This window comes from Coenobita brevimanus, chromosome 4, assembly GCF_032717465.1.
Source record: "Coenobita brevimanus isolate Jiangsu-jjx chromosome 4, ASM3271746v2, whole genome shotgun sequence".
NCBI classification, from domain to species: domain Eukaryota; kingdom Metazoa; phylum Arthropoda; class Malacostraca; order Decapoda; family Coenobitidae; genus Coenobita; species Coenobita brevimanus.
This window is the reverse complement of record NC_136957.1, coordinates 30752777-30771281: the sequence shown is the minus strand read 5'-3', so window position 1 is coordinate 30771281 and position 18505 is coordinate 30752777. Positions and strand designations below refer to the sequence as shown.

Here is an 18505-nt window from a genome sequence, read left to right as displayed (position 1 = left end):
AGTTACGGAAAACCACTTGTTTTACTGTTGGTCTGTCTAATATATTATTCTTCAGTCAAGAATTTCACCCCAGTTTCCTGCAACAACACAAGCGGTAAGTTTTATAGACAGTGACTTGTGTAGTTATTATTATTCCACTCAAATGCAGTTATTTTTACGTAATTATCTTGATTTATTTTTTTATTTTATTATGCTCGAGAAATTTATCACTGACTCCTCTAGCTTTTTATGTAATTACCGCTACTCTTTTCTTGCTAGATACTTTCATCATTGACTCCGACAACTGCACTTGCATTTTATATTACTACTGGTGAACTCTCATGATTCATTTACACTTATGTGTATTGTATTCTTCTCATTTCTTTTTCTATATTCCCTCAAGAATCACCGACGACTACAACATGATTGTTTTGGGTATGAAATGGTGTTTTGCCTGCTAATTGATTTTTACTTGATACTTTTTACACATTCTTCGATAACAGCAACAGGAAAACTAACAGGGGAGAGAGTTAACTATTAAATTTACTGTTATATTTAATTTTCTACTTATTTGTTTTGACGTTCAATATGTGTACTTCATTTATACACTATAACATTTCATCGACTACAGTAGCAATATTAATATACCGGTGAGGAACAGAAATCTTTTATTTATTTTATCTACTTATTTATTTATTTTCATTTTATCTTCCCTTATTAACACCTCAGAAGCTCCTCCTGGATTACCGCGGCAACACGAGTCATGTGTGAGTTACGAGTATATTAACTGACTCGTTTAAATATTTTCTTCTCTTTAAGCACATTCTCACCAACAACTGCTGCAACAACACCAGTATGTGGGAAGAATACCGAATTGGTTTGTAATGATCAACACACCAGCATAACACTGCTTGCACTTTTTTTTATTTTTTTATATAAACTGTTGTACATTTGAAACATTGCTGACTACTGCAACAACAAGGAGAATAGAGGATACCAAGTTATGTGATTCATATCCTATTTATTTTCACTTCATATTAAAATAGCTGGCCTATTACAACATGACAGATACAAGGGAGGTCTGCTCCATTGCTTGATCTTGAAATCTGTATTACTGAAATTGCTCTTGGTTTTTGTTCAGTAGTTGTTTACTTCTTTCACCTCGAAAAGTTCACTCCCATATTACCGGATCAATAAAACCAGCACGAGCGAGAGTGATTTAAGTCAGCATTATAATATTTACTACAGTGAGGGATACTCGTTTGTACTGATACTATTTTGACACTTACTCCGAGATGGTATTTTTTTTTTTTTTAATTTCTGCTACGGTGTTACCTCAAACTAATTTCATTCAGTTTATGATATACTTATCTGACTGGAGGGGTTACGTAGGGTCCTCATTAACCCTTTGGCCACCGGAGACTCTTCACTGTTGGATACTTTTTTGTGGATTGAGTAGGAATGAAAATACAAAACAGGCATTCTATCCAAGCTATACCTACAGCAAGACAAAGAGTGGTTGGGGAAAACTTTATTTAATGCTAATATTCTGCTTCTATGTAATTATCAAGCTTATTGTTTGTTTCACTTCATCTTCTTTTATACGCCAAACCTGAATTAATCATCTATCCGTGTCTTTACACCCTAGAAGTTCAACCCACACTACGGAACACTAACACATATAAGGGCGAGATAACACACACACACACACACACACACAGACAGGCGTACATACATTCATGTAGGATTATTTTATTGCTCATACTGTATATGTTACTCAGAAAATTCATCACAAATTGCTATAATACGAAAGTTAATACGAGTGAAGGATGTTTTATATTAATGTATACATTGTCTTTGCTGTAGGTATTTCTTTGTATTTACATATCCGTTTCTGGAAATGGACTGGACAGTTCATTCTCTGAGGTTCTGTTCTCACTCTATATGCAGCAGATGGAAAATACAATTTTATATCACTTTATCTGAACACATATTATGGGTGCCTCATGTGGGTCAGACATGCTGGTATTAGTCAAGGAACTTCAGTGCCATGTTGGTGGGTGTTGCGGATGATCACGTAGCACTGTTTTAACGTATTTAAAATGCACAGACTATTCCCTGCCGCAGCTTTGGTACAGATTCCTCCTTTTGGTCCGTAGTTCACTAAGCATCTATTGGACCATCAGTCAAAATATACCCGATGAACCTTAGCTGCTACAACACACTAATTAATGGCTATGGAATATTTTGTCATTTTTATATTTTGCTTCTTCATTACCTCAGTCCATCTGCCTTGACACAACAGGACAAGAAAAATAAATACAGGGAAAAATTTGTGAAAAATCGATGTTTATTTCTAACTTATTCTGCGATTCCCATGTTAAGTTCTTCTCTCTCTCTCTCTCTCTCTCTCTCTCAAAAATCCAACTTTCATCACTTGTTGGTAATCGATTCCTGCAGCCCCTCACCCCACTGACTCTCTTGGATCTCTTAACCTTGCTTCTATCCTTCCTCTCTCTCTCTCTCTCTCTCTCTCTCTCTCTCTTTACATTCATCACAGTAAACATTAGCGCAAACGTCAGTCTGTCATTCTAATTCAGGTCTGTGTCTGTTTCTCTGTCTCTGTCTGTCTGTCTGTCTGTCTGTCTCTCTCTCTCTCTCTCTCTCTCTCTCTCTCTCTCTCTCTCTCTCTCTCAAGGGTGTGGCAACTATCCTCTTCCCCGGCACAACTTCTTGGATCAGATCACTTTAACCAGATCACACCTGACTCTCTCTCTCTCTCTCATACTTTCATCCTCTTCTCTTTACCTATTTCCTTGTTTTTTCTCCTCTGCTTCACTGTATTCCTCACTGGCATGCTCTCTCTTCCTGTTTCTTTTAACTTTCTTACTCTCTCATTGTCTTTCACTTTCATTTACTCCTTTCTCTTTTCGAGGCCGTATTTCTCTTTGCTTCTTTTGTTCTCTCATTTCTCTTTTTTGCTTTTTTTCCACGCCTTCTCTTAAATTCTGTCCTCCTTTCTTTGTGTGATTTTCTGCCTCTCTCCATGCCACTCTTCCCCTCCCCCCCTCCATCTTTCTCCCGTCCTCATTATATTTCATCCCTTATGTATTTCACTCTTTTCCTCTATTATACTCACTTCCCTTCTCTTTTTCGCTCTCCTTCTCTCTTTTCTATTCTCTTCCCTTCTTCCTACTTCTTTCTAAGTCTGTCGTCTTACTGTCCTTTCCCTTTCTTCCTTCCTCTCTCTCTCTCTCTCTCTCTCTCTCTATCTATCTATCTATCTCTCTCTCATTTTCCTCATTGATTTCTCCTTCAGTTTCTTCGTCTTTCTTAATATTATTCCTCTCATACTGTCCTTCTTCCTATTATCTTCCTCCTTTTTTCTGAACTGCTCTTTGTCTTTACTCATTATTAACCCACCTTCATTTCTTTTCCTCTCTTTAATTTTTTTCTCACCATTCGCCTGCTTTCAGTCCCTCCATTACCCTCCACAACCTTCTCACTTCATCTATATTCATTCTCCTCTCCCACCATCTGTTCCTTTGTTTATTTCCCTTTTGTTCTCACCCTGCTGTCTTTTTTTGTCTTTGCACTTATTCTTTCTAAATGTTACTTCTTTAGTGTTCCGTGTTTTGTATATCTTTGTCATCAGTACTAATCCCACCCTTCCATCTCCCTGCCTCCCTACACCCCAACTCCCACTCCCCTGTACTGTCTCTCCCACTTTCCTCACCCTAACTTCAACCTCTTCCCTGTACCTACTTCCTCCGACTCCTTCTACCTTCAGTCCTTCCCATCCTCACTGAAGCCCCAATCATCTCTGCTTTCATCCATTCCCTTACCCTTCTAAAACCCACACCTCCCTTACCTTCATCCACTGCCCTACCCTGCCAACCCCCATCCCCTCTTTTCCCAACCCCCTGTTCCCTTCTCTGTTGTCTTCTCACCCCCTTGCATCTTCCTTAACACTCACCTTCTTGCACATCTACCTCCCCACTTTTTGTCTCCCTCAGCCATCATCCCTCTGATGTTAATCCCATCCCTATCCCCGGCCTCCATCCCTTGGCCTTCTATCCCTCCCCTTCCGCCCCAACCTTCCTTTCCCTTTCCATGTTCAACCCCTTCCTTGTGAATTCCTCCTGCACAGCTCCTGCAACTCCTTATTAGCCCCATACTGTTTCAACCCCTCCAACAAACCCTACCTAACACCTCTAACCCCCCACTCCGTTATTACAACCCTGCCCTTACCCCAGCCAGCCGCTAGCGCCCTCTGTTTGCCCAGCCTTCAACTTACCTGCCTCCCACTTCCACCCGTCATACTCCCTCCCCTCCCTCCACGGCACCGCTCGTGCGTCAATATTCAGCTCCTGACTCTAGTTTTGCATTTTTAGTTTCCTTTCGGATGCAAAATATTCAGGCCCACGGATATCTAGGTAAATAATTTTATAGGTGAGCATTATTTATGAGAAGAGAAAAAATCGTAAAAAGAGAAATAATTAACTCCGTTAGAACGTTAAAGTATATTTTATTACTGGTACCGCAGGTGGTGGAGGCGCTCCCCATCCACTCACACGATGTGCTGCAGCATTTAGGTGATTCTACACTGAGTAACAAAGTAAAGGGTTTCCTGTAACCCAGGAAAACACTTACGCCATTGGGTGGTAACCACATAACGAAATGACGCCAAATGGTCTAGTGCAATGCTTTGCAACCGTTTTCACTTCACGGTATATTATTTAATTTATTGAACCCTTGCGGCACAGTTAATATTTGTCACGATAAATGTCAGAAATGCATAAAGTTATTTTTACTTTGGTAACAAATGGTGACAGGAAACCACAACTGCTGGGTGTACATTACCGTGTACTTAAAGTATCTTAATGAACTGTTTAATGACCAAGGAATATACAAAATTAGGAAATAAAGATTATGTAGAGTGCTTGTGGTTATAAACATAGGACATTTTCTCAAAATAATTTTTTTACCCCGATGATGAATTCATCCAGTTTTACCGAGAAAGGTTATGAACTGAACGTATATAGCAACATTTGTATTTCGAGGGTGAACTAAAATAAATGTTTTCATTGAAACTTTCTGTAATAAATTAATGTCAAAACGTTTTCCCCAGATAATAGTATGTGATACCTTCACTGAAAATTGATCGGAAACGTGCCTGTTTTAAAGAACACAGATCCTTAATGTCTGGTTCTGTTATAGAAGGATCCACACGATGCTCCTCACCCTGTGACTTCATATATCTCTTTTTGTTCTTTTTACTGTATTGGTTATTGATGAAACCTTAATCAGCACAGATATGCTGTTGCATATGACAACAGTACGTCAAGAGCACACTCAGGGATATTTGGCACTCTCATTTCAGCTCTGCTCAAAACGTCTAAGATTACTTCACTGAATTTTCTTGAGGTTATGATCACTCTTGATAGCCACAAGTTCCTCTCGTGTCTTCAAGGAGAGATAACAGAATGATGCTTTAGCTGCCGAAGCAAAAGGATCACAAACCGAGTTACACTGTTTTGTGTAACACAGGAGTTTTCTACTACGATATTCCTTCCAAGTGAACAGTTCAGTGTCGGGGTTAACGCTTTTAATAATAGCACTAAAACACAAGCAGCCATCGCTCCTTTATGTGCAAGAGTTTCAGGGACCAAGGAGCATCACACCAAATGGGTCAAGCATGCACTCCAAAACATTTACTCGTGTCCGAATGAGACTTTCTGGCAACGACTTGGCAAGTACTGTAGTCTTCTCATGTTACAGGAATATATGAGACTGAATAGTGAACTCTAATATACCCATTTATTTATTTCCAGTATTTACTTATATCTATTACATTCATTTATATAATATTCACTTCCTGAAATTGTGGTTGATGGCGGAGGGGTGAGGGTAATGTTCCGAGGCACACCAGGAAGCTTTGGAGGGAACACTGGTCTGGTGGGTCAAGGCACTCCAGCCGCATAGGACCCGTAAGAGTATACATGCAATGGCTGGTTAGGGTTTACTGCTCACATAATGCCACTCGGTGAAGACGGAGGCTGGTTACTTCTGTCTTTTATGCAGGGACTGGGTAGCCTAATTCTGGATCCTTATGCTCCTGAAGGAAGAAGAGATTGGACGGCAGAATATTATTATTATTATTATTATTATTATTATTACTACTACTACTACTACTATTACTACTACTACTACTACTATCACTGTTACTACTACTACTACTACTACTACTACTACTACTACTACTATCACTGCTACTACTGCTACTACTACTACTACTACTACTACTACTACTGACAATAGTGATAACAATACCACTGATAGAGTTATTAAAACTCTGCTGTGTATTTTAAAATGCCTTTGAAATTCATAGGAAAACTAACTAAAAATTGTAAAATGCTGACAGTATCAAAACCATCCTGCTGTATAATAAAAACGATAGAACGAAAAATAAAGATGATGGAAAAGAAAAATTAGAAATACATTTATCATCCCCCACTAGTGACGCCATACTCCATATATATACCTTTATTATTTTTATTTCAGGCCAGTGGGGATAAATCTGGTTTAGAACTGTGGTGATGTCGCTCTATTGCTGTGGATCTTTTTGATGTCACCAAAAGAGAGAGAGAGAGAGAGAGAGAGAGAATCACTGACTAATGGGAAAAGGCAAATACACCTTAAATGCATAATAAGTCCTTTTAAATTTGTAGCATGGCCAGAAATGCCGGCAAAGATACACATTACAAATAATGTTCCCAGAACACTTCGGAACTTGGAGGGTTGAGTGTCCCCATAGCACAGATTGCCGATTGTTTGTTTTAATTTTCCTGGCGAAGATGCAATGTCTTCCTTGAAACTGGCTGGCTGACAGGACGCAAACTGCGAAAACTATGATAAAGTTACCTTATTTCAGTAATAGTTCATTATATTTATTTATTTATTTTTTTTTTTCTAGCCACACATCATTATAAATTAGTACAGTATGATAGATAACTTGATTTTTTTTTCTCTTTTGTCTCGTTGATATGACACGAAGTATATGACACACGTTAGTGACTGTTGCTCCCCCCCCCCCCACAATACTAACACAGCCATGGAGTATTATTCAAGTTGTAGGTTTAACACAAGGACAATGAGATCTATGAAGTTCAGTTGCAGGATGACTGTCGTAATAATAACTACTTATACATTTATGTTCCCGTGCAATATATTTTTACATAACAGACAATTGTGTTTTAAATAATGAATAAGCTGCAGTATATGAAAGGATTAAAGTGCATTCATTTGAAAAACAAAAAATAGACTGATTTTAATTCAACTAGGTCCCAACTTTGCCCCATCCAACTCACTTGTCAGTGTTAAATGGCACATCGTTTTACAGTAGTTACTGAAGTCACGATGCAACACTAACGGGAACTGTAGTTCATATCGGCTTATCAAGAACACTGTGTGTTATGATCACAACATGTAATTAAATCAAGTCATAATTATATGCGCCAGTGACATTGTATGAATCAACGAAAAGTACGGGACAAGTCGTGTTCTTAATGATGAAATCGTGTGTGTGTGTGTGTGTGTGTGTATATATATATATATATATATATATATATATATATATATATATATATATGTGTGTGTGTGTGTGTGTGTGTGTGTGTGTGTACATTCAGATATGAAATATTTTATAGTTATAGGCATCAGGTGTGGCTACATACATGCCTTGATGCAAGGCATATCAGTTAGTATCCCCAGAGTATAAATACATTAGCTTCCCTTTTAATGAATGACGATGATGTTTTACAGAGGAAATGACCGTCAAAGTCGATGATTGTCTGCACCTTCAAAAATATGTCAACAAATACTGTTACTGATGCCATCCTTCCTCCCTCCCATGGCATCCTGGCTTTCCCCACCTCCGGCCCCTATTAACCTTTCCTCCTGCAGGTGAGTACTCGTGCCTGCTGGTGGCGTTGATCTTCAAGCGGGAGTTTTCATACTACCTGATCCAGTACTACATTCCCTGCTGCATGTTGGTCATCGTGTCCTGGGTGTCCTTCTGGCTGGACCAGAATGCTGTGCCTGCTCGTGTAGCCCTTGGAGTTACCACCCTCCTGACCATGTCCACACAGACCTCATCCATCAACCAGTCGCTGCCACCTGTGTCCTACACCAAGGTAGGACATGCCTCATCTAATTGTAATTCCTTCATTGTTGCACAGGTGCATACAGTTGTCTGCGAGTTGACCTGGTCTTCAAGAGGGAGTTCTCCTACTACTTGATCCAGTACTACATTCCCTGCTGCATGTTGGTGATCGTGTCCTGGGTGTCCTTCTGGCTGGATCAGAATGCTGTTCCTGCCCGTGTGTCACTGGGAGTGACCACTCTCCTCACGATGTCCACGCAGACCTCCAGTATAAACAATACGCTGCCACCGGTGTCCTACACCAAGGTCATTCTCGACAGTCTGGATGTCAAGTGTCCGCACGCGTCGCCTTCCCTGCATGTCCGCCCCGCTCCCTGTCCCTTCCTTCAGTCGCTTCCCACCCATTTCTCTCACCTGACGATTGGAAAAGCCTGGCCTGTTGCGTCACCAGTGTGCCTTAAGTGCTGCTTCCCCACGATGTTCACTGTCGTCACCCTTTCTCGGCCTCACACCTCCTCCACTGCTATTTCATCTCGCTGGAACAGGGGCTTCTACTACTTCCCTCTCTTACTGTTTCTTTCTCTGGCCATAGCCAAAGCTGCCCCTGCCCCACCACACCCCGCTTTTAAGCATGTCCCCCAAAAGAGTCATTCTCACAAGGCCAAGTGTCTCTCATTCTCTCTTATCTCTATCGCGCGTCCCACTACCCACGCTTCATAAGTGTCAGAAAAGTAAAAATAAAAACTGAAGCGTATCAGTTCTTGTATTTTCCTTGTTTCCAAGGGAACGATGAACAGTCTGGTCTTGCATGATGATCAGTCCGAGGCATGGAAAGTGCAGTGGACATTGTCTTCGGCTACATCTTTAAAAGGATTCCAGTGTGGCTGGTTTAGAAATAGAGCTGACTCAATACGTGTGTTATGACTTGCTGTTTGACATGGAAAGTAGATGTTTTAGATGTTTCCTAAAGAAAAAAAAAAAAAGGATGGTTAACTGTTGTGATATTGTTGTGGACGTTCTGACAAAATAGTGACCACTTCAGAGGAAACACATTTTACATATATATATTTTTTCAACAATTTGACAATCCTATAGCTGCTAAAAATGAAAACATGCAAAATGCCTGTCACAACAATCTCCAGACAAAACCTTAAAGCAAGTAACATGGATTTTGTAAAGATGAACAATAAATGTTATTGAAGTGGCCAACATTTTGCAGATGATTCCACAGAACAACCTCGGATTGCCCCTGTGGATTCATGTCACCTGAGCATTAATGTTATGAGATGCTGTTATGATCAAAGTTTGTGTTTATACTAGTAGCTCTGTCTGTGTAGTATCATAGAACTAAAGTTAAAAACTTTGGCAATTTTTTCTTCCTAAGAAACGTATAGTCATAAATAACTCTAAATAACTGTACAAGAAAATTAATGAAATAGTTAATTCATATTTTCCTAAGGGGTGTACACGATTATGTTTTATCTATTGTTGCTGACCACCTATAAATTGACAGAAAACAAGATTCGGATATTCTGCTAATGTGTAAATTTTACAGTATATAACAGTAATGCGAAAGGTTTAGGACTGAGCTTAGGCTATGAAAACATAAAAAATGACTGATACTCCGAGCTTAGATAAAGGAATATTACATGCTTTGTTTCTAGGGATGATTTGGTATTGCTAGAGATGGTTATTTAGACAGAGAATAATTGTAATGGTATTGTTACTGCGGCTATTGAAAGAAGCTGCATAACAAGGAAAGATCTGTAGCACCCTTTTAATGCAGTGATGCTTTCATACATTCTTGCTATTTGCAGACGAATATAATCAACATGGTAATTATTTCTGGTACTTAATGTACTAGTAATGACGATTAATTTCTTCCAGTTCGAAAAATTGGACAGTGCATACACTAAATAAACTTTTTATTAGAGGAAAAGTTAATAATATAGTAGATAATTTAAAGATATATACTGGCAGTGTGATGTGCAAATATTAACACTTAAAAAATCATGTAGAAAATTGTTGGTCCGTCTGCTAGGAGAACAAGAGCAATGGCCAGTTATTTACTTAGTTGCACTAACAGTGGTCTGATGTACACAGATTTTGGACGGGATAGAGGGCTTCTTTTAGGACAGTGATAGAGGTAGAAAATAGAGGTGGAGTCAGTCACAGACAAATGTAAAGAGTTTTTGTTTCGTGGTGAAGTTGTTTACAGTCCATTATAATGGGCAGCGATGGATAATGTCAGGAGTGGAGATTGTATATCGTACATATTCTTTCTCTGCAGCTATGACCTTCAAGCCTTTACACACAATCTCAGAACTATCGGATCCAAAGTTTCGCTTACACATTAATCAATTTTTCGTTAGAAGGGATAACTTCTGCAGTGGTAGTCAGCTAGTCAGTGCCAAGTACAGTCGTAAACCAAGGACTCTGCGTATCGTATAACCCTACCTTGGTTGGAGGAAAGTTGCATTCGGGGTTTCACACCAAATCAGAACCTTTTGTCCAGGCTGAGATGGAAGGTAGTTCGAAGCCTTACTAGCGTACACGAAGAACAGTTTGCAATGGCACTGTTGCTCGTGAATAATAGTTGAAGAATAGTGGAATTCGGGCCAACAACAACAGGTCATTGTTCAGTATGAATTGCCGACTACGATTACCTCCAGCCAGGGATAATGTTAGAAGGTGGGCAAAGACCATGAATCATGACTGTACGTAGGGAGGTGTAAACATAAGCTGGATGTACTGCTACGGTCATTAGTTCTTTAAGTCATGAAAAGTGTCAAAACTTAACGAGGTCTTGCTAAGCTTATCAGTACAGCAAGTTGGGATCTCACTGCGTTATTTGCAAGCCCATAAGTGTAAAGGGACTGTTGACCGCAACTGTACTTCTGCATAGATCGTGAAAATTTGTTGACAGGTATGTAGCAAGGTTAGCCAGGCACAGACAGGTAGAAGAGTTAATTAAAAGGCAGGTAAGGGCAGGTAAGAACAGTGCAGTTAGTTACGAATAGGTAATACAAGAATATAAATAATTATATACAGAGCATATGTGAAGCCAGTAATGTAGGAAGTTCAGATACACGTAGGTAGGTAGTAGCTGTGGATTTGTAGGTAGGTATGTCGTTAGTTATAAGATGCACTGGTTTTTAGGAGGGTGGTGAACAGGTATATAGACAGTGTAAGTTCGTGAGTGTAGTCTAAACTGTGACTTTGTAGTCAGGTGTGTAAGCACGTATAAGGAGTGTAGGCTTGTAGGCAAGTCAGGTAGATGTACAAAGTTTTAATCATATCAGATTTGTAGGCAGGTATATGGAAGAGCAGCTTTGTATGCAAGCTTGTGCGTAGGAATGTAGGCCGGAAAGCAGGTATTAAGACAGACATACATTAAAGAAGTAGATAGTTGGGTATTTAGACAGGTGTAGACAGTGAGACAGAGACGCGCAGATAGTTTGGCATTCAGAAAGGTCCAGCCTGCCAGGTATCTGGGAACGTGTAGATAGTCAGGTCCCTTGACATGTAGGTAGGCAGGTATTTAGACAAGTAGACACGCAAGTATTTAGGGGAGTAGACAGTCAGGTACTTAAGAAAGATGTAAAGAGTTAGAAATTTAGACGTACAGAGAATCAGGAATTTAGACAGGTGCAGACAATTAGTTACGTAGCCAGGTATAGTGAATCAGATATTTAGACAGATGTAAACAGTCAGGTATTTAGACAGGTAGACAAATAACCTGACAGTTGTAACGAGTCAGGTATGTGGAGAGGTATTAAGAGTCAAATATTTAGACAGGTGGACAGTTAGGTATTTAGACTGGCAGACAACAATTACCTGGACTTGTAGGCTGTCAAGTATTTAGGTAGGTGTAGACATGTAGGTGTTTACGTTTTGACACGGAGTGTCAGGTACTGTACAAATAAACATCTATAGACATTCAAGTATTAAGACAGGTAGATAGGACAGGTAGACAGTCAGGTGTGGACAGGTAAGAATCATCCCCACTTACAAGCCACTGATATTTTGATAAGTATATTAAGGTACATAGCCAGGCCTGCGGGAAACAACGTAGTCAGTGAATGAAGAAGATGCAGACCAAAATGAAAGTATAGCTACAGTGGATGTATAGGCATCGTAGGTACGTAGGCAGGTGTAGGCAGATGTGTAGGCAAATATACAGTAGACAGGTTTGTACGTACTGCAGGTGTGTAGGCAGATTTATAAACATTGCAGGTCTGTAGGAAGACATAGGTAGATATATTGGCATTGCAGGTGTGCAGGCATGTGCACAGACATTGCAGGTGTATAGGCAGATACAGGCAGGGGTACAGGCACTGCAAGTGCATAGGCAGGTAGAGACAGATGTATTGGCACTGCAATGTGTAGGCAGGTGTATAGGCATTTCGTGTGTACAAGGACGCCAGGTGTAAAGACAGGAGTAGAGAGGTGTCCAGGCACTTCAGGTATGTAGGTAAGTATAAGCAGATGTGCAACCACTGCAAGTGTTTAGACAGGTGCATAGGCGTTATATGGTAGGTGAGCAGGCAGGTTTATTGGCACTGTAAGTTAGTTGGCAGGTGTCGGCAAGGTGTAGGTGGGCACAGGCAGTGGTGTGTGTAAGCAGTGCCCTTGTGTAGTGCATCAAGGCGTGTAGAGATATATGAGGTCAACTGGGTATGTAACAGGGAATGCAGGAGTCTATGCACTGCAGCTGGTGTGTAGGAAGTTGTATTCTCAGGTACAGAAGGATACGTGCCAAGATTGTAGTCACGTGCGCCGATAAGTGTAGCCAGTGGAGGTGTGGAGGTAGTTATACAGGTTAGTCAGATGTGTAGCAGTTGCGCAGTTTAGAAAGGTGGGTAGGCAGTTGTAGAGGTTAGTCAGGAGTGTATACTTTTGAAGTGGTTAGTCAGGTTTGCAAAAAGTTGTACAGCTTACTCATATGTGTAGGCAACTGCATATGATAGTCAGGTGTATAGGTATTTGCATAGGTTAGTCAGGTGTGCAAGCAGTTGTATAGGCTAGTCGCTCACATGTGTACGTGTAGGCAGTTGCATAGGTTAGTCAGATGTGTAAGCAGTTGTATAGGCTAGTCAGGTGTGTGCATGTAGGCAATTGCATAGATCTGTTACATATGCAAGTATTTGCATTGGTTAGTCAGGTATGTTGGCAGTTGCATAGGTTAGTCAAGTGTGTGAATGCATAGATTAGTCACATGTTTACGAAAAAGTAGGCAAATGTATAATCAGGTGTGAGACCCTCAGTGTAGAATATGGACTGAGCAGACATGTACTGCAGAGGGAGACAGGCTACAGCCATATGTGTTGGTAGGCGTCCAGATAGATATATAAGCAGGCATGTATGTACCCAGGTACAGGTGTGTGGGGAGGTAATGTGCAAGTGTGCAGGCAGGTATAGGCAGTGCAGATGTGTAGGCAGGTATAAACAGTACAGATGTGTACGAAGGTATAACTAATGCAAGTGTTTAGGCAGGTATAACTAGTGCAAACGTTTAGGCAGTATAGCTAGCATAGGTGTGTATGCAGGTATAGCTCGTGCAGGTGTGTAGGCAGATTTAACTAGTACAGGTGTGTAGGAAGGTATAACTAGTATAGGTATGTAGGTAAGCATAACCGGTGCAGGTGCATAGGAAAGTTTAATTAGTGCAATTGTTTAGGCAGGTAGAACTAGTGCAGGTGTGTAAGGCAGGTATAACTAGTAATGGAGTGGAAGCAGGTGTATAGGCAGGGGGAGGTTAGTGTGTACACAGGTGTAAATGTGTAGTCTGCAAGCAGACAGGCTGGCGACGCGTGGACAAGTGTATAGACAAGTAAAAATCGTGTAGGTAGTGTTACAGGTATGGATTATATTACTGTAGGTAGGTCTGGAAGGTGAAGCAAATATAAATAACTTCACTTAGAGGATGATTGTTGGCAAGTATAGTATGTTCAGGTGTGCAGACAGGTATAGAAAGACTGATGTATAGACATATGTAAACAGTGCAGGCACGTAGGTAGGTATAGACATATATGGCCGCGTCAGTTAAAACTTAATCCCTTCTAATGGGCTCTGTCGTGTAGACAGACAGGTATGTAGGCATGTAAAAGAAATGCAGGTTTGCAGATTAATGTAGGTTGGTCCGATAGTCGTGTGGGAAGGTGTCTACGCAGGCATGAGAAATGCTGGATCGTAGATAAGTATCGGTGGTCTTGTAGGTAGGTCAGATAGATGTGTAGGCAGGGGTGTAGAGTGGTATACGAAATCCTGGTTTGTAGATAGGTACAGATGATCTTGTAGGTAGGTCAGGCAGGTGTGTAGACAAACATAGACAGGGGTAGCTAAAATAGATAAGAACCCACCTCGTCTAACAGGCGATCGACGTGTGGACGGGCGTGTGCTTGACCTTCGTGTTCGGGGCCCTGTTAGAGTTCGCCTTGGTCAACTACGCCTCCCGCTCCGACAAGCACCGTGAGAAGATGAAGGAGAAGATGAAGGAGCAGAAGCGGTGGGAGATGGAGCAACAGGCGGCCCTGGAGGCGGCATTGGCGGATCAGGCTGAGGACGGACACACATTCCCCATGGTAGGAAGAGCTGGTGCCTTTGTTGAAGTATGTGGCCACACTTAGAGCACCCCCGGATTAAATCACCTAAACACAGTTAAATTTGATGTTGGATTCTTTAAGTGATTTTTAGATTACAAGGGTCTTGGTCACAAAATGGGAAGTAATGCTTTTACATTATTAGAATTTATGATGGTGCTGAGATAAAAGTACCTACCTATTCTAGTAATCTCCTGTAATGACCATGCTGGTATATGTAATGGACAAATGTACTCTAAGGATTACATAGCCAACTGATCAAATAGTATTACGAATGTCTGAGATCTTATCATACAACCTTTCACAGTGACGAAGATAATATATTAAAAAAAAGGATAATAATTTTATTATAGAGGAGATTCCAAAAATTACACCACTAGTTCTCTACAGTTTTACCAGACGTACTATCACGATCCAAAGTTTCTTTACCCCCCTGAGTGGAGGAAGGTCGAAGCCAAGGTTGAAGAAATGATGGGCCAACGAACACAGGCCAGTTCATGATGGAGGGGTTCACTAACCTGAAGCTTAGGATAATAAGAATCACCCGGATGAAACACACGAGCCTATTTATGAATCACGGTATCATGAACCATTATTAGTCTTGTATACTGGCAGTGTCCGATCATCTGGTCTTGCTACAACCTTGGCTTCGACCTTCTTCCACTCAGGGGGGTAAAGAAACTTTGGATCGTGATAGTACGTTCATAATTCACATATGTCTTTAATTAGCCTATTTTATCAGATGGCGTATTTGTTTATTTTATACTTGCAACCTTCAGACGAGTGTATTGAGCTTAGGGAGAGGTATCAGGTTGTGGTGGGATTGATGGAAACAGTTTCTCATACAGTCACAACGAATGGTGTCTCCAGATTTTAACAAGATCGTCTGGAAGTAGCAGATATAAAAATATGTCATCGTGAATAAAACATTACCGGGTTCCAAAATGAAAGTTACTCTAATGTGAACAATTAACCCACACACGATAAGCAGATGCTCCCCAGTGACAGTCATTTCACATATTAATGTTAGGCGGACAGAGAAATACAACAAGTCAGCCAAAATAAGGTTACGTATGTTCATGGGAAAATCAAGTAAAATCGAATAAAAATAGAAATAAAGAATCCCATATCAGATTCTCTTTATCAACAGTCTGAGTGTCGTGGTGTGCCGAGATGCTCTGAAGTGGTCTGCATATTTCAGAAACTCCCACCCTATCCCCACCACAAGACCCACCCACTCACCATCCTCCCCTCCCTCATCTCTCCCTACCACTATCATTCGCTGGAGGAACTGTATTCGTAAATGTTCCTCAGGTGTAGTTGTGTTATATGATTTCTTGTTTGTAATTTCATATCCACTCATACAACAACGAAGCATTTCTCATTCCAGCTAGAGTGGATGATGTATTATATGGCAAAATACAATGATCCACATACTAAGTAATCACTTTGGAGATTTTGTTATTGTAGACCCTTGGTATGATCCTTTATGAATGCAGCTCCTCGTCTTGATAGGTCACCAGTATTGGACTACGATATGGTGACCTGACCTGGCTAAACCTTACCTGCATTGCCTTGTCTTCCCCCTAACCCCAGGTCCAAGCCAAACGTGTTTCTCCCCTCCCTCGTCACCCAACAGTACAATAGGACCAGAATGTAAACAGATTCCTGAGGGTCGGGTTGTGGCAGAAGCTACGGACTTGTCAGAAATATATTATCTATATTAATGGCCCACGTGTGGTCAACAAGCGTAAAATATAAGCCGTCATCTTCCTGACAACACAGAACCTTGCTATCCCTCCCAAGTGTTAGATGATAATCAGTTGCCAAGTGTGGGCATTTTCAGTAACTCGCAAATCCCACATGAAGGTTGTTTTTCGATTTTGGATGCTCAGTTTATTTATTAATTTATTATTGATTTACATACATACCTGCTTATTTTGAGGTGCGTTATAAAGCCTATATGTAAGGTTTTACTTGCGTTAGTGTTAAACATGCCCAGAGACTTTGAAAAATTCTGCCTTAAATATGTAACAGTAGCATTTTTCACTTATCCCGTCTGTGTGTGAATGTCATGAGTGTACAGATGCGAGAAGAAAACTCATTTACTCAGTTGTTCATCAAAGCTATGTGGGATATTTGAAGATTTATTGCTGGGAACCTCCTTTTGATCTCAAGACGATTTTACTCAGTTGAGGGTCTACTGTGACTCCACATGGTAAATTTAAACCCTAACGCACGTGCGCGGATACACACACACACACACACACACACACACACACACACACACACACACACACACACACACACACGCCAGCACGCGCGCGCGCGCGAGCGTTATCGTACACAGGAAAACAAGGGTTCGCGTCCTGCCAGCGTAATAAACTTTGGGAGTATTCACCCGGCCGCGTACTGAATTGGCGGACACAAGGGGTGCTGTGGTTGAACCAGTGTTGCTTACTACAAAGTATGCTTGCACCCACTCGGCTTGCACCGGCCGATTACGCTTGGTTCACAGACTACAAACACATTCAAAGCCACTCCAACACTACAATTACACTTACAAGCACTTTTCACCGTACATACAATCTCTACCAGACAGCCTAAGCCACTTGGTAGAGATACAGAGGCTATATCATCCCCACTTCGGTCGGGATAGGCCGGTCTTGCAGTGGATATTCAAACGGCCGATGATGACGATGTATATATATATATATATATATATATATATATATATATATATATCATCATCATCAGCCGTTTGAGTATCCACTGCAGGATCGGCCTATCCCGACCAGTCAGGACGATACAGCCAATGTATCTCTACCAAGTGGCTTAGGCTGTCTGGTAGAGATTGTATGTACGGTGAAAAGTGCTTGTAAGTGTAATTGTAGTGCTGAAGTGGCTTTGGATGTGTGTGTAGTCTGTGAACCAAGTGTAATCGACCTGCGCAAGCTGACTGGGTGCAAGCATATTTTGTAGTAAGCGACACTGGTTCAACCACAGCACCCCTTGTGTCCGCCAATGCAGTATGTGGCCGGGTGAACACTCCCAAAGTTTATTACCATGGCGGGACGCGAACCCTGGCCCACCAGTGTACAAAAAGGACACTCTATCACAGAAGCTCCATATTATATCTATCTATCTATCTATCTATCTATCTATATTATATATATATATATATATATATATATATATATATATATATATATATATATATATATCTATCTATTGCCAGACGCCTCAATCCCGTTTGGGGTGGCCACAAACAAATCGCCTCCAAGTCGCCCTGTCCCCCGCCAGGTCGCTCCCCTGCTCCCAACTCACACCCCTCTCTCATATACCTCTCCACCCCATCCCTCCATCTCATCCTCGGCCTCCCCCTCCCTCTTTCCCCCTCCACCTCACTCACATACACTCTCTTCGTCAGTCTTTCACCCTCCATCCTCTCCACATGGCCAAACCACCTCAGTGTGTTCCTCATAACGCTTCCTATCACATCCACATCAACACCACAACGCTCCTTTATATCCTCATTCGTCAGCCTGTCTCTCCATGTGACTCCACAGGCTCCTCTTAAATAACTCATTTCCACGGCTCTCACTCTTGACTTGTGTCCTTCCAACAACGTCCAAGCTTCACTTCCGTACGTTAGAGTTGGTATCACAATACTGTCATGTAGTAACTTTTTCACTTCCATGCTCACTTCCCTGTTTCTTATCACTGCTTTCAAAGAACCAGCAACCTTTCTTCCCTGCTG

At 41.1% G+C, this 18505-nt stretch overlaps 1 protein-coding gene across 1 annotated transcript in view; it reads left to right on the top strand.

Moving 5' to 3' along the window:
* The window catches only part of LOC145396411 (glutamate-gated chloride channel-like), a 73271-nt gene that overhangs the window by 40301 nt on the left and 14465 nt on the right, over window positions 1-18505 (top strand). The window contains exons 8-9 of the mRNA XM_080269806.1: window positions 7945-8174; window positions 14518-14727. Of these exons, the coding sequence (XP_080125932.1) occupies window positions 7945-8174; window positions 14518-14727 (440 nt within the window). The remainder of the gene's footprint in view (window positions 1-7944; window positions 8175-14517; window positions 14728-18505) is intronic.